This window comes from Cricetulus griseus, assembly GCF_003668045.3.
Source record: "Cricetulus griseus strain 17A/GY chromosome 1 unlocalized genomic scaffold, alternate assembly CriGri-PICRH-1.0 chr1_0, whole genome shotgun sequence".
NCBI classification, from domain to species: domain Eukaryota; kingdom Metazoa; phylum Chordata; class Mammalia; order Rodentia; family Cricetidae; genus Cricetulus; species Cricetulus griseus.
In genome coordinates this window covers 266,460,409-266,477,864 of record NW_023276806.1, presented here as the reverse complement: position 1 = coordinate 266,477,864, position 17,456 = coordinate 266,460,409, and the positions used below count along the sequence as shown (strand labels likewise).

The following is a 17,456-nucleotide window of genomic DNA, read 5'->3' as shown; positions in this document are numbered from 1 at the left end:
CACTCCCCATCCATAACTATTCTTTTTCCCCTCCCTAGGGTGACCCAACCTCCTCCCTAGTCCCTTACTGCATACCTAACCTCTGTGGTTATATGGATTGTAGCCTGCTTATTGAAGACTTAACAGCTAACATCCACATATAAACGAATACATACCACATTTGTCTTTTTGGGGGGCCTGGGTTACCTCACTGAGGATGATTTTTTTTTCCAGCTCCATCCATTTACTTGCAAATTTAATGATTTTATTTTTTTTTAACAGCTGAGTAATACTCAACTTTGGAATTAACCACTTTTTCTTTATCCATTCATCTGTTGACAGATCTCTAGTTTGTTTTCAGTTTCTGGCTGTTAAGAATAGAGCAAGTGACTCGAGGAGGATGACTCATCTTTTGGGTATATGCCCAACAGTGGTATAGCTGGATCTCAAGGTAGATCAATTCCCAGCTTCCTGAGGAAACACCACACAGACTTTCATGGTGGCTGTACAAGCTCGCATTCCCACCAGCTATGAATGAGTGTTCCTCTTTCTCCACATCCTTGGCAGCATGAGCTGTCACTTGTTTTATTGATCTTGGCATTTTGACTGGTATACGATGAAGGCTCAAAGTAGTTTTGATTTGCATTTCCTGGATGATTAACTTCATTCCTTAGCAGTTTGAGTCTCATAGTGGGGGAACACGTTACATAAAAGCAAGTTGCCGAACCTGTACATTCCCAAGTATGATTAAATATTGCAGTGTAGCTTTACTTTTTTAAGATTTATTTTTAATTTATATGTATGGAAGAGTAGCCAGTGATTAGTTGCTCAACCATTTGTTCAGCCCACTAAGGTGTGGTTTAGAAAAGGCTAATGCTCTCCTCCCCCCCTCTCATTTCCTCTCTCAGTTCCTCGCTACCTTCCCAGGGTACACTGGGCAGGTGCACAATACAGATCACTAGCCGTCCTCTTGCTTTTTATTTTGAGTCGGAGAGTCGGGACTCACCACGTTCCCCACTCTGGCCTGTGCTCTTTGTGACCCAGCAGTTTGAACATACAATCTTCCTGCCTCGGCCATCTGCATTGCTGGCATGGGCCTGCACCCCAGGCCTTAGCATTCTTTCTCAGTACCAATGCCATTCATAGCAAGAGCTAAACCACCTGTCTATTTGCAACGAGTGTGTGTCGTAGGAATTTTGCTTTAATTTTGGAATATTGATATCAGTTAAGTGATTTTTATTAGGAGTCCCCCCCCCACACACACACACACACAGACAAGGTTTCTCAGTGTAATAGCTCTGGCTGTCCTGGAACTCTCTCTGTAGACCAGGCTGTCCTCAAACTCACAGAGATCTGTCTGCCCCAGCCTCCTGAGTGTGGGACTAAAAGTGTGCACCATCACTGCCTGGCTCTATTAAGAGTTCTTTATCAGAGCATTGTGGTCTGTGTTATAGATGTCACTCACTGAGGAGTTAATGATTTGATTAGCTTGAAGGCATGCTGAGACAGAGTGAAGAATTTTATTTGCTGTGAGCTTACTCTACAAGTGGCTGCTGCACAGTGTGACCCTAACTGATGTATCTCCTTTACAGGTGTCTCCAAGTTTTTCCACAATGGCTTCTGTTTAAGGAAAGACGCGATTGCTGCCAGTATTCAGAAGGTTGAGAAGATTCTCCAGTGGTTTGAAAATCAGAAGCAGCTTAACTTTTATGCAAGCTCATTACTGTTCGTTTATGAAGGTTCATCTCAGCCAGCTACTACGAAATCAAATGACAGAACTTTGGCGGGGAAGTTCCTTTCCAAAGGCCACCTGTCGGACGCAGACGCACTGGAGTGCAATAACAACTTTCACCTGTTCGGCTCCCCGGCCAATGGGACATCAGTAGGCAAGAGTTTATCCAAGGTGTACGCAAGACACAGGAAGCTGTACTCCAAAAAGCACCACAGTCAGACTTCACTGAAAGTAGAAACTCTGGAGCAAGAGAACGGGTGGAAAAGCTTGTCCCAGGAACATTTAAACGGAAACGTCCTTTCCCAACTGGAAAAGGTGTTCTACCACCTTCCCTCGGGCCGTCAGGAGACCGTGGAAGCAGAAGTGCGGATGATAGACTTTGCTCATGTGTTCCCTAGCAACACAGTAGATGAGGGCTATGTTTACGGTCTGAAGCATTTGATTTCTGTACTTAGGAGTATTTTAGACAGTTGAGCATCGCTGCAGTCTATGAAGGAGTGGGCCAATCACCATGGAGAGCCGCAGGCATTAGCTGTGCACCTGTAACGCTCTGTAAAAAGTTTGTATTGTGAGTCAGCATTTTATTTGTCTTTATACTTTTGGTAGAAGGTTAACTTTTTTATATTCTTACTCAGGAATACTAATTTGCTCATTAGAAAACTATGAAGAATAAAGAAACAGGAATGTCGAGCAGGGAATGTGTGAGACAGGGGGTAGTAAACAGCTGTAACACTTTTACAAAGTGCAAACCATTACTCAGTCATTCAGAATTCCCGTAGCTTTGTATAAGGCAGTTACCATAGAATCTCTGTCCACCCAGCCTTGCCAGTGAGCCGCATGTAAACATGACGTTGTCAGACCACCTTAAGATCTGGAAAGTGCAGATTGTTTTCATCAGGACCAGTGTGCCCAAGCTCCCTCAAACTGGAGAACATTTTACACAGAAAGGAGGCTGTGAGGACTCCATGTTAAAAAGCAGAGAACATCAGATAAAAGGTGCTTACGTGGTCATGTTCCACCGGCAGGATTCCCGGGGTTCCTTCTCTGTGCCCAGTGCTACCCTTTGTGGGAAGGGTGGATGAGGAACACGGCTGGCGACAGCAGCTACAGTCTGGGAGTTAAGAGCACAAATTTTCCCTCCCTAGGGTCAGGAGAAGAGAGATTATTTGTAAACAACAAATTACTTTTTTTTTTCCTCAAGGATTTTATTTATGGAAAAGTCTTCATTTACCCTGCTGTGAAAACTGTCATGAAGGGCGATGCTTTTTGATCACCAATCTATGGCTTCGGAGAGCTGGATGGTGGAGACTTGATTTTATTTCTTCTTTAAATCATTTTTGAGAGTCTTTCCATTAAAAAAGATTTCTTTTTTTTTAAAAAAAAAAATACATACCCCCATTTACTTTCAGGCCTTTTAAATGCATTTCTCAGAATTTGGTTAGGCAGTGACATAATGCTGTGCCTGGTATAGACTGGACTCCTGCCTAGGTCTCACTCCTGTGGCATCTATCAAAGGAATCATAGTTTAATTTCACCTCAGAGCAAGGGCAGGCAACTTCTCCTTGAAAAAGTAGATTTATAAGTGTTATGTTTATTTTACACCCACCACCTTTTCCACATTAGCTACTTATTGATCCATAAAATATTTTTAAAGTTGAAATTAAATTTGCAAATCCTTCTGCTGTCAGTGCTGTAATTGCTTGCACTTTGACTCACTGATGTGTTAAAATAATTGAACTGCTTGTCATTTCTGGAAAATATTTTTGAGTTATGACTTGACCTTTTTTTTAAAAAAAAAAAAAAAAACCCTTTTCCTTCAGAATTACAAATAAAACTGGTATACCCTCGATCAATTTTCTTGAATGTGGAGGGAATTTATCTCACTTTCCTGATCCCATCAAAGAGTAGTTTGCAAATGCCTACGCCCAAACATAAATGGGTCGTTAGCCAGAGAGACTCGGCATGTGTGTTTTTCCGAGTTTTACTTAGGGGGCCGTAAGTGTTCACCACCACGACTTAATGTTCTCTGCCCAAGTGTTTACTGGCTATAGATGTTTTTGTTTCTTTCATTTTGTGGGAGTGAGTTTCAAGCATAATTATTGGAAAACTTTGAGTCTTACCTTTTTTCTAATTCAATTCAGTAACTCTCAAGCTCATCTAGGGAACACTATTTAATCTTAAGAGGCAATTTGGGGTGGTGTCAGGCTACATATATATATGATGGATAAGTCAACTCAAGTACGAAAAGCCTTGGGCACACTTTAGCTCAGTAAAGTCTTCATCTACAGCTATTTCGAACATTTTGGAAGCCAGCATCCTGCCTTTCTGAAGACTAGGTTTTGTCTGAATAAAACAGGAAGTGATTCTTATCTCTGCTTTTCAGGGAAGGGATTAACATTCATTTCTTCTTGTTTACATTTTACCACTGTTGCCCACTTTATGTTAACTTTTCAATTATGCTTTTTGATGATGTGATCAATGTGTTTATGTAACCAACCTGTGGCGTTTTTTCTAGTCTGTCCTGTCTTGTAAGATGATGCTGAGATTTGCCACTTTGGGGATGAGGCTTCCATCACTAGCCAAACGTATGTGAACACACAGATACTTAAGAACTAAGCAAATGAGGAGATGATTTGGACTGATGGGAATGCTAGCCCCTCCCCGCCCAACATGATTTTAGTGTGTTTCTTACAGGATGCACTCATGGAAAGGACTTTTAAGAAATTGTGGATGTGAATACATTTCTCAAATAAAAAGTTTAAATTGTATAATAGTTTTATAATAAAGTATTTACATTAATTATTTTAATATGGATGGACGTTGCATAAATTATAATTGTTGCTAAATATTTAAATAGTCTTTCAAGAGCGTGTTGAAAATGTGTGTAAGTGGCTCTGACAGCCGGGGTGTTAAATTAAGATGGGATGCTTTGCTTTGTGTGCCTGAAGGGGGCCTGTGCACCCTGCCTGTCCATACTACAGGCTGCTCAACTGAGTAAGAGCTATTTTCTGAATGGTGATGTCCTGTAATTTAGTGGTTTGTGATCTCTACAGCAATGCTCTACCCATCAGGCCTATGAACTACCAAATTTATAACATTTGAGGGAAAATGAATTTCTGTAATTCAATTGCAATTTTCTCATTATTTTTGAATTTGGAATGTGTATGCTGGAGGGAGGACTGAACTGTGAAGTGACGGGCCCTGTGGCTGTCCTTTGAATGCAGAATGTTAGTAGCACCCCTCTTGAGGTCTAATGTTTAAACTTGCTTTGTTTAAACAGCCATTTATACTGCTGCCCTTATCTCCCAGACCCCTGACCTTGAGTTTTGTCTATTTGTCGCTGCAGTTGCCCTTTCTGTCTCCCCCTACAATGGCTTAATTGCCCAGAAATAGCAAGTCCTTTTAGAATGCGGTTACCCTCAGGGTAGTTTCTGGAGGCCTGGCCCCTCAGTGCACTCAGATTCCTTCCCCAAGCCACACCATGTCAAGCATTTTCAGCCACTCTCAAGTGTTCATCTGTGAACCAACTGGTCAAGACTAAGTAGGTGGAGTGGCTGCTGGGGACCTTCCTTAACACAGAGATCTATAGACACCAGCATTTAAAGCTGTTAAAGGATAGTGTCTGGGTAAAGTCGAAGCGGTAAGTACCGAGTTACAAATGAGGCAGAGAATTTTTGACTTTTGGGCTGAGACCAAGCGCAAGTGAGTCGAGGGTAGAAGCGCAGAGCTGTCCCTCCACTTGACACTCCAGCTGGGTGGCAGCTAGAGATGACATAAAACAACTTTAAATTCCACGTTTGCTTGTAAAGGCATGTTTAGCTTCACCTCTAGAACAATATTGGCATAGTGTTACTGCGGTCACCCCTTACCAGTGCGAACATTTTAGACCTCAGATTTTAAATCACCAGTATGCTATTTCTTCACTTCAGAGTAATTGCATTATAACATAAAATACTGGTATTTTGAGGAGTCCACTTCTTTGCTGGCAGTTTTGAAAGTCTTAAAACTTGTTCTGCTAGCTTCTATTAAAAGCCACCATGATTCATACCATTAAGTCAGTAGAAAATCAAAGTTTTTTTTTTTTAATTATTAGAAATGTATTGTTAAACTTTAGCCTGGTGTCCACTTACAGGATCAGCAGTTTAATTATTGAAGGTAGGGTTTGTGATCCCCTGTAGATAAGGGGAAGGGCATACAAAGACACTCTGCTGTGGGATCTATACTGGAAGATACACAAAACCATCGAAAATGGCACCCAAATTGTGTCCACAGTAACTACAGGTGGCAGTGCCAGCCCTCCCATACTTGATGAATGAATGTATTGCTGTACTTGGGTGTAAATGTCTAAATGTCTCTAGTTTTCTTTTTCAGGGTTTGTAATTTGTGCCGTTGACAGCATATTCTTGGAGTGTAAAGGTCATCACTGTGTTTCTAGACTCATTTAATGTGATATACCAATTTTTATAAGTGATATTTAGATAATCCTAATAACTGTATACTCGACAACTTATTAAAATGTTTTGCATTGGAGTTTCTTTTGTTAATTACCACATTTGAACAAGCTTATGGTGTAAAAGACACTCAGCAAATGTTTGGGCGCTGAGGCATGCACATGACATGATCAGGAGGGATTTGAAGATGACAGAGTTGGGAGAAGCTTGCTCATTGCTCATTGAATGACGGGGTGGAATCAATTTGTACGAATGCTTTTTTTTTTTTTTTTTTTTTTAAGCATGAAACCCAAAATCTTGGGGAAATTGATGCTGTGAAAATGCTATGGGTTTTTGTTGTTGTTTTGTTTTGTTTTTTTGTGAGAAAGACACACTATGTAGACCAGGCTGGCCTCAAACTCAGAGATCTCCCTGCCTTTGCCTTCAGAGTGCTGGGATTCGAGATGTAGCCACCACACCAGGCTTTAAAATGCTGTGGTTTTAAAGTGTTAACTTGGTTAGACTTGTGTATATTTAAATATTGTGGATTGGTCTCCTACTGAGTGGCCAAGGTATTTTCATTCATTAGGAGGAATTAGAGATATTTATCTGCTTGAGAATTTGGTTTAGAAAAATTATACACATGGGTGTATTCACGGGAGTGCAAGTGCCCTTGGAGACCAGAGGTGTCTTGGATCCTGGCAAGCTAGAATTGCAGGCAGTTGTCAGTCAATCCATGTGTGTGTCGGGGACTGAACTAAGGCCCTCCCTCTGCAGTACATACACCTATCTGCTCAGCATCTCGCTGAGATACATGTGGACACCAGGGGACAACTTTGGAAAGTGAGCTTTTTCCATGATGGGATCTGGGAGGTGTCTGAGGCAAGCGCTTTTACCCACTGAGCTACCTTGCCTATCCACAGTTGGCTTCTAAACAAGGTTGTCACATGTGGCAGGCTGACCTTGAATTCCTGATCCCCCTACCTTCACCTCCACATTGCTGGGATTACTGTTGTTGTTATTTGCCAGCATCCTGGCCTGAGATGGTAAAACCAGAGTTCCATAAGTCTTTCTCAAGATGTGTGCTCCTTAGTACTGAGGAAAAGCAAGTGAGGGGCTAAGCTACTCCACAAGAACTGTAAGGGAAACCAGTGCTGACACCACATAGAGGGGGCATGGTCCTTCCTTGTCTGGAGATTGCAGTACAAGGGGGCTACCTGTCCAGAGATGGTAAAAAGAAATAGGCAGGGAAATTGAGGTAGGATGATCACTACAAGTTTGAGGCCAGCCAGGGCCACAGAGCAACAACCCCATCCCCATCTCAAACAAATTAGCAAAACAGAATGGCTTTGAGAGGTGATAGGGTGCAGTCATCAGTGGCAGCCCTTCTCAGTTGGAAGGTAGGATTGTTAACTTTGTCCAGTGATGGGGGATGTCCTTCTGTATATATGTTTCTCCTATTGATTGATGAATAAACCACTTTTTGGCTGATAGAGGCAGGAAGATAGGCGGGACTAGGAGACAAGGAGAATTCTGGGAAAGGTAGGCAGAGAAGCGCTGGAAACAGTCACCATGAAGCTAGCCAAAGGAGAAACAGATCCACGAATTATCCAGTAAGCCACGACCACGTGGAAGTACATAGATTAATAGAAATGGGTTAATAATTAAGACTGAGCTAGTCAGTAAGAAGCCCTAGCCATCGGCCAACAGTTTAATAATTAATATAAGTCTCTGTGTGTTCATTTGGAGCTAAAGCGGCTGCGGGACAAGAGAAATTTAGAGCAACAGTCCAGACCTCAGCACTACTTCCAGGTCAATGAGAGAGCCTGTAACAAGGCAATAAGTCAGAGAGCAATAGAGAGACACCCACTTCCCTGCTCTAGCCTCTGAAAGGGCAGGCATACCTGCAACCAACACCTCCCACCCCCACCCCATACACACCAAACATTACATGTTAATAAAACTGACAAAATCATCCCTTAACGATATTTTTTTCCCTGAAGTTCTGGGTGTTGAATTCCCTCCCGACCGCTCAGCCATGTCAATAAAAATTGACAAAAATGAATCATTTATTTTGGAAGCAATTGCAGTTTGTGTACCAGGCATCAAGTCAGCTCTGACCGGCGTCACATAGGTCGATGTGGGCCAGGATTCCTATGGAGACGCATGTACGTGCAGATGCTTGCCTGCTCACCATTTGGGGAGACGGGTGATTGGGCAGAAATGGCAAGCCAGATCTGACTGGCTAGGTAGGGTTCTTGCTTCTGAGCCATGTTAAAAGTCTACAGATACTGACTTCAGTACTTTATGCAGATCTGGAACATTCTGTGGCTTGACCTTTAGTTGTAGTCTTTGTGCCTGTGCTTTCACAGCCTAGGCACAAGGAAGGTGCCAGTCATGAGCACCTCACCACAAAGTGTGAGGACCATAGATAAGGATGGAACGGGCCTACAACTCATGGATTTGGGTGCCTTTCAGAGAAAAACTTTAACATCTGTAAAGAAACTGCTACAGTAACTTGCAGCCCTCATCAGTCTCAATTTGCATTTTCACTCCCTGTAGTAGCTGATCCCAATTCATTGAGGTTAAGTCAGAGGAGAGAACAATTCAGGTACTGGGTAGGTCTGGCCACTCCAGTAGTAATTGACACTGAATCCCCCCCCACCCCCCCACCCCCACCGTGTAATTAGCTTAACTCTGTAGCACGGATTAAGATGAATGGGTGGATCTACTCCTGTGGGCTCCACTTAAATCTCTCCAATGGAAGACGGACAGTTGGCTTTGCACTCTGGGGTGTGGGCCAATGAACTCAGGGCACTCTCTGAATAGGCTAGCCTAAGGCCCAAGTGAAACCAGAACATGCAAACAGGTTGCAAACTTCCATTGGAGTGGTATAGGTCACCAAGTCAGTCCCCGTGGGATGATGGCACCTGAGAGGGACTCTGAGGTTAGAAGCCACAACACAATCCAACCATAGGCTCCATCCTCAGACCACATACCTGCCAAGGCCAGTCTTGCCTTCTCATGGTCTTTGGTTTCATTGGGCAGCCCTGTCTTATCATAAGACTGGGCACTTATTATAAATACCTTTAAAAATCTCCCTTTTGCCTTTTACCCGGCCGGATTCCTCTTCATGACCCATCCCCCCCCCCCCTGGATTTTAAAGGTAGAGTGTTGTTCATTCTCTGCATCTTATTCATGAACGTCCCCAGTAAAGACAAGCTCTATGAGTAGAGAAACTGGTAAGAGTCCGTGACAGTGGTTTTTGTTCTATATTTAGCACAGTGTTAGCTCACAAAGTAGCTGTTGAACTTTTTTCTGAAAGAGCAGGTTCAGTTTAGGTGTGAGAGCTGCTTGGCTCTAATGCAGGATTTGAGATTTAACATGTTTCTTGGCTATAATTACCACCCCCCAGAGGAGATGCTGTGGTTTCTAAGCAAACATTACTGTTTTGTGTTGCAAAGACAAATCCCCCATCTAGGAACTATATAAAGACAGGTTCATACCAGGCGATGATGGCAAATGCCTTTAATCCCAGCACTAGGGAGGCAGACACAGGTGATCTCTGTGAGCTAAAGGCCAGCCTGGGTCTACAGATTGAGTTTCAGGACAGCCAGAGCTGTTACACAGAGAAACCCTGTTTCGGAAAGCCAAGAAATAAAATAAAGACAGGTTTAACAGACTCTCAGTTTTTGAGGCAGAAAGGTGACCCCATGTGCTCAACCTTAGGATGAGCTGTTCTGCCTGCATTGTGGCATGGGGCCTGCGGTTGTGGTTGGAACTTGCAAAGGAGAGATCATGTAGAACATAGGAGGCAAGAGATAATTCAGGGGCCTTGCTCAATCATTGTAAAAGCTTCCTCTGCTCAGAACCAACCCACTCTAGACAATCAGAATTAGTGTATTCAAAGGGTGGGATCCTCATGACCTAACTACCTCCATCTAGGTCCCACTTGCAAAAGGTCCCACCATCTGTCATGATGGTTGCACAGGGGCTGGGCTTCTAGCACTCAAACCTTCTCCATAGTGTAGCAATCTGTCTGTGCTTTGAGTACCTTTTGCTGGCATAGCAACAGGACTCTGGTTAGTGTTTTTTCAACATGGCCCAGACTAGAGAGTCATATGAGAGGAAATTGCCACCATAAGATTGGCCTTTAGGCCAGTCTGAGGGGTCATTTTCTTGATTAATGATTGATGTGTGAGGGCCTGTCCCACTGTGGGTGGTGCCATCCTGGGAAGATGACCCTGGGCTAAGGTTGGGCAAGCCATGGGAGGAAGCCACTATGCGTCACTCTAATGTTCCTATCTCCAAGTGCCTGCCTTGAGTTCCTGCTCTGACTTCCCTCGGTGAAAGACTACAATCTGTGAACTGAAACGAGCCCTTTCCTCCTCAGGTTGCTGGGGTTGCGGGTTTATCACAACCATAAAAAGCCAACTAGGACATAGGACAACATGCAACGCTCTAGGCTTAACTCCTCTAGGCACCAGACTTAACCTTGGCTTCTAGTTTGCAGCTTTCCATAAACTGCCAGATCTGAGGAGGCTGAGTGGACAGATGGGTGCTCAGTAGCTGCAGATGCCCTGTGTGGCTTCTTTAGGCTAACTCTTACTTCGGTGTTTTTGTAAGAGACTTCCCTTCTACAAAAGGGATGGTGACTGTTTGCTTCTTTGCAATGTGGCATTATCTTTTTGAAGTAAACCCACACATAGCAGGTAACGGTGGAATACGTCGTCTTCAAACAAGAGAAGTATATTTTGCAGGTATTGAGGTGTCCTTAACTTGTTTACAGTAGTCTTTTCAAAAGACATTGCCCGTTTCTTGGTATTTTCACAAGGATATGTTGAGGGTAAGTGGTAGCAGTTCAACCCATATGCAAATAAGCTCAAATAGCTTGGGTCGCTTGACTGTTAGTTCCTTTCTTTGAAAGAACAAGAAGGTGTCTGTGAAGATGGGGCCATCCTCACTGTAGTTACCTCTTTACCCCCCACCCCATGCCCAATATGGTACCTCATGTACTTCCTTTTCTAGCATTTTCCCTGGTGAGTTCCGTGTGCACAGCAGGTGTCTTTTTCACAGCACTCTAACCACTTGGTCTCTCATTGGTTCAATTTCAACCACTGCTCTCATCCCCACTTCAGCCTCTCATCTGAATGGGGACCACATGTTACAATGCTACTTACCGGCTACCCCACTCTGTCTATTGTGTTCTCAGGTTCATCTCTCTTGTAGCTGACTCCCCCCCCCCCCGCCCCACCCCTACAGGTAAGAAGAACAGAGAGGGCAAAACCAGGGCATGGTGGAACTATGAAACCGCAAGGCCCAGCTGGCCTGACCTCAGCAACTAGATAGAATGTGGGTCATCAGCCATCATTAACCATCCCCACCCCATACAGCCAAACACTCATTGTTCTATCGGTCATATTTCCCTGGAGAATCTCTTTTGTAAGAATCTCTTAGTGTAAAGGGGGGGGGGCAGGCAGGTTATATGGTTCTCTGTAGGAAAGGTGGCACGGGCTGGGCGATGGTGAACCACACCTTTATTCCCAGCACTCGGGGGGGCAGAGACAGGTGAGTCTCTGTGAGTTTGAGGCCAGCCTGGTCTACACAGACAGTTCCAGGACAGCCTCCAAAGCTACGGAGAAACCCTGCTCAAAAAAAACAAACAAAAAACCCAACCAGACATGCAAGCTTTAAAAAGGAACGCACACACGGGCTCCTCCACAGAACCCAGAGTTCGCTGCTGTTTGAAGCCATCAAACTGTAAGTGCTGCTGCTGCTGCTGGCCAGCTGGGTTTGCTGCATTTTCTCCAAACATTTTCAGTTCTAAGGCACAGGTATTAAGTTGGTGGGAAGCTGGAGATAATCAAGGTTTGGCTTTCCAAAGATTTGATTATTTTTCTTGTGTGTGAAAGGCTAGGCCATACCTGAGAGGCCAGAAACGTGCAAGGTAGGTCCAGAAAGCATTACCCTAAATGCCACAGCTCCATTCCCACCAAACCTGTAGGACAGGACTGCTGTGACTGAGGGCAGTCTGTCAGAGCTGACCCCAGCAGGTGCCCCAATCAGATGTCAGGACCAGTTGCATGCTGGGAAATCACACCACAGAGATTCACCCCAAGAGCCCTGACTGCTCATTCTAGGCAGGTTGTCTATTTGTAAGACACACATTCTGTGTCCATGGAAACAAAACAGTCCATCATAGTTTCACAGGGTAGACAGGAGTATCTGGAAAGGGAAGTGTCTTCTTCTCTATGAAGGTCAAAGATCCTCCCCCAGCCTCTGTCTGTAGCTGCTCACTGCACTGATTGCAAAGGAAAGGTTAGAGTTTTGTGTTCAAATTCAGTCTCTTTGGAGCTGGCCACACACTTGATCACCCTCCTCCCTTTATTCAGACACGAGTCACTCAACCAACAAGCGCAAGGTAACTTGCTTGTGGGCTATCCTTATTTCTGGTTTGCTGGTTCAGATTCTTTTAGGAACAAATTGACTTCATTTAGAAGTTAAACTGTGATCTTAGTGGTGGCTAACTATGAGCTAACTGTTACAGAGTCCTTCCTCAGTTCCAACACCGAAGAGGCCTCAAGCCATTGGCCATTAGCAAGGAAGTACTGCTGACGATCACACTCAGAGGATAATTCAGCTACACTAGAACACTAAGCAGGTCAGAAAAACTACTCAGGTTCCCTCCCGGTGATCCCCAGCTCAGGTCATGTCAACAGTATTTTTCCATCTGTATTCGGAAAGCACAGTTGGCGGGGCATTTTTCACTTCTGGTTTTTTTTTTTTTTTTTTTTTTTTTTCATACACTCCCAATCAATTTCACTAGCAAATCTGGGCTTGTTCGAACTTCCAGCTTCTGCTTCCCCCTCAGGGCTTTCAGGGTTACCACCATAGCCTGCTTTCCTCCTAGCTCCACCCCAGGCTGCTCAGCAGACAGAGCCCTGATTACTCCAGCATTCTCCTCCCTTTGTGGCTCTATCTCCCCCCCCCCCCCGACTACTTAGCATCAAGAAGAGTCACTAAAATGCAAATCAAGCCGTTCCACTCACAGGCTCAGAACCCTACAATAATTTCTTCTTGCACTTGGGTGGAATCTCCCTCACAATCTCGTCTAGAATCATCTATTCCCATATCTGTGACTACAGCTCTTATCTCATTTCCTGCCCCTCCCATTTATACTCAGCTTCTCTGGGAACTCCTGACTGTCCAATGCTCTCTGAGCTCTATAAGCTCCAAGTGTGTTGTGTGTCCTGGTCAGGAAGGTTTTCCCTGGGCAAAACCAGCTGGTGCCTCCTTCCCACAGGGTCTCCTTCTGATTGATGGCCTCAGAAAATTTGTGTGATTGTTAGCTTTCATGGTCAGTGTCATACAACCTAGAATCATCTGGGAAGAGAACCTCAATGAGGAATTGTTCGGGGATGGGTTGGCCTGTGGAAATGTCCTTGGGCTGTTTTCTTCACTGCTTTACTCGAAGTAGAAAGACTCAGCCTGAAAGTGTGTGGCACCATTCCCTAGGTTTGGGGCCCAGGACTGTATAAGAGGAAACTAGCTGAATGCTAAACATGCATGCATTCAGTGCTCCCCCCCCCCCTTGGCTGCGGATGTGATGTGACTAGCTGCCTTGATTTCCCTGCAGTAATGGACTGGAAATTAAGAGCTAAAATAAACCGGTTCTCCTCACCAGCTGCTTTTTGTTGTGGTGGTTTTTGTTGCTGTTGTTTTGTTTTCCACAGCAGCAGAAGGGAAACCAGACACTACCATTTTGTTGGCCATTGCTTCTTTACCTCTGTTGGGGCTTAGAAAAAACGATACCTTAAGGTTTGCGGCTGCAGCATGCTGAATTCTGAAGAACTGAAGACTGTTGGAAAAGGCAGGTCCCCTCCTCTGTGCCCTCCTGCTCTTCGCCCTGCTTTCTCTTTCTTCGTGGGGGCACACAGCAACGTTTCTTCTATGAAGGCAGTCAGTGTAAGGATTCAGGCATCACGCAGTCCTGCCTTGTCACCTGGCAGAATACACTCAGGCTGTACACTCAGCCCAGGTACAAAGGACCAGCTCGAGCTTTATCATAACAAATATAATAGCGGTCCCCTGGCCATCAAGAAATTCTGTGACCTACCCTTGTCTGATGGAAATATCACTATCTAGATGTCTTGGGTCAGGTTCACTTTATTAAAAGCCAAAGTGCACGCCGTGTTCTCACCTCTTCCGCGCACTCCCCACAGCCTTCTTACCCGTGGGAGGGGGATCCGGAACCAGAAATACACCTTCCTTCTGCAGGGCTGGGGCCTTCGACTGGCTTTGGTGGCCTGGAGCGGGTCCCCCTCCCCTCATTTTGGATCGGTCAACTTAAAGAGGACAATAATAGGCCCACAGCTCCAAGCAGGACTGGTTTTAGATAAGTCAGCCTCAAGGAGGCGCTACTGCCACTGTCGCCCCCGCTGCTGCTGCTGTGATTGGTAGAGCTCACCAGGTTTTAGGGTGAAGAAGTTTGCCATCCTGTTGTTTATCATGGTCTTTCCCCCCCTCTTTCTGCCTTCCGGGGTGTATCTCTGCCTTCACTATGCCACAGATCCTTACTCCACCAGGGTGGAAAGAGCATCAAGAAGAGCCCAGGATGGCTTTTGCTGGGGTTCCCTTCCTTGGTCTACTGCAATCATCTCTGTTTTATTCTTTCACGCTGCTGCACAGCCAACCCCCTCACCATCAAATGCACACGCCTACAGAGACAACTTTCCTTCTGGTTTTGGGGTCTTCACTTCCGAAGACTCCCGCGTAGGCAGATTAAGGAAGTCCAGGAACGCCCAAATAAAAGAATATCAACTATTTGGTGAACACTCACTTGAGAGCCGCCGAGGTCTTCTGCCGTGGAGGCACAGGATGCTGCCATCAGGTCTCAGATCACCACCCAAGAAAGCGTGAGAGAGACCCCTCCTCTTCATTATAAGGGATCCCATCCGCACACAGAAGCCACGCTCTAAAATTATTGGCAGAAGGAATTCTCTCCACACTCCCGTGTCATGGAGGACTTGTTGGTTCTGTTTATCTCTTGACCCGTGGCTTGTTACAGAATTAGTGGCTGTGTGTGGGGGGTCGGTGAACAACGATGTTTCTTGTCCAGCCTGATGACACCTGTAATGGATTTGGCTGGAGTAGAAGCTCTTATGTCTATTTGCTGAATGAGAGGAAGAGGGATGAACGAACGAGTGTGCCGGCTATTCTTGGTTGTCAACTTGACTACATCTGGAACTAACACCCCCAAAATGGAAGGCACGCCTGTGAGGGACTTTTGAAGTGGGAAGATCCCCTTCTTGCTTGGATCTTTGAAGTAGAAAGACACTCCTTTAATCTTGAGTCAGGAAGACACACCAAAACAGTCTGGGGAGGAAAGGATTTATTTGGCTTACACTTCCATATCACTGTTCATCACTGAAGGAAATCAGGACAGGAACTCAAACAGGGCAGGAACCTGGGCAGGAACAGGGCAGGAGCTGATGCAGAGACCGTGGAGGAGTGAGGAATACTGGCTTGTTCCTCACGGCTTGCTCAGCCTGCTTTCTCCCAGGACCACCAGCCCAGGGAGAGCACTACCCACAATGGGCTGGGCCCTCCCCCATCAATCACTAATTAAGAAAATGCCCTGCAGGCTTGCCTACAGTCTGAAATTGTGGGGGCATTTTCTTAGTTAAGGTTCCCTCCTCTCAGGCGACTGTAACTTATGTCAATTTGACATAAAACTAGTCAGCACAAATGTCTACTGCAGACCAACTGAGACACTCACCCAGCCTTGTTGAACTTCCTGTTCACAGCCAGGCTGCATGTTCTGGAGCCTGTGAGGAGTTCGAATAAATGCCCTTTTTATAGAGAGAGATTCATTGTGTCAGTTCTGTTACTCTAGAGAACTCTGACTAATACAATGAGAGATGTCTTTTCATCATCAAAATCCAGGAAATGAGAACTCACGATCCCATTGGCAGGGACTTCAGGGCACTGGAGGAATGCAAGCCTGAACACTGGTGGGCTAGTCCACTGCTTTGCCTTAGTTCTGCCTCTCCTCTCCCCTCCCCTCCCCTCCCCTCCCCTCCCCTCCCCCCCCATTCTCCCTCTCCTTTCTTCTCCTCCCTTCTCCTCCCCTGCCCTCTTCTCTCAGGCTGCCATTGTGTGACGGGGAATGTGTGTACAGCCCAAGTCAAGTAGAGTCCCTGGTGTCTCAGCTGGTTTTGGAGTGCTAACTGCACATTTGGTGTCAGGTGTTTTCAGTACCTCGAGGTTTAGAGATGTGTTACATCCTTGGTGTTACCATCGAAGCTGCACCAGCAGCACCGGAACTTGCACCCAGGCACTGCTCTTCTACACACGTGGACTGTCTCAGGCACGCCCATCACAGCTCTCTCTGACCCCAGACAACCCTTCACTGCTACGTTTGGGAAGGCACAGAACACCTAGAAGGTGCGTGTGTGACTGGGGCCATGATGCATGACTGTCAGCCCAGCTCTTGGGAGGCTGAGGCAGGATTGTGAATCCAAGACCAGCCTGGGTTGCATGGTAAGACAATGTCTCAAATATGAAATAAGCTCTGTGTGGTGGCTTATGCTACGGGATTCCCGCCTGGGTACTGTCGCTGAGACACTGTACTAATTATAAGCTGTTCAATAATGTCTAGGGCTTCTTATTGGCTAGCTCTGTCTTAAGTATTAACGTAACTACTGATATATGTATTTCTACATGGTCTTATCTTACAGAGAAAGCCAGACTCATATGCCAGACTCATGCATCCTCTCCTCCCGGGGATTACATGGAGACTCCTTACTACACTTCCCAGAATCCTCCTTGTCTCCTAGTCTTGCCTATCTTGCTTCCCTATTGGCCAACAGTGTTTTATTCATCAACCAATAAGAGAAACATATGTACTCCCCCCCCCCCCGTCAGGCTTATGCTTGTCATCCCAGCACTTAAGAGGTTGAGGCAGGAGGTTTACCATGATTTTGAGACTAACCTTGGTCACACAGTGCATTTTTCAGTCAGATTCTTTCTAAAACAAAACACCAAAAAAAGGAAAAAAATGGTGTTTATGAAAGACCCCGCCCCCTGGCTGGTTCTCTCTCGGTGACACTCCCGTACGCGCGCGCACCCAAACGCCTGGCGGCTGGCTCCCTCCCAAGCCGGTTCACCCAGGCGGGGCCGCGAGAGGACGCCCCCCGCCCCCGCGCCCCCCCCGATGGGGAACCTCCGTCCCAAGGTCAGCCATCTGGACGCGGAGGGGGGAATTGGGTCTGTTGTACCAGGTGCAGACCTTGAGAATATACTGACCTAAAATA

At 45.5% G+C, this 17,456-nt stretch overlaps 1 protein-coding gene across 1 annotated transcript in view; it reads left to right on the top strand.

Moving 5' to 3' along the window:
- The window catches only part of Ipmk (inositol polyphosphate multikinase), a 40,479-nt gene extending 34,238 nt beyond the window's left edge, over positions 1 to 6,241 (top strand). Inside the window, exon 6 of the mRNA XM_027395122.2 lies at positions 1,572 to 6,241. Coding sequence (XP_027250923.1) covers positions 1,572 to 2,185 — 614 coding nt within the window. The 3' untranslated portion in view covers positions 2,186 to 6,241. The remainder of the gene's footprint in view (positions 1 to 1,571) is intronic.
- Positions 6,242 to 17,456: the final 11,215 nt, after the last annotated feature.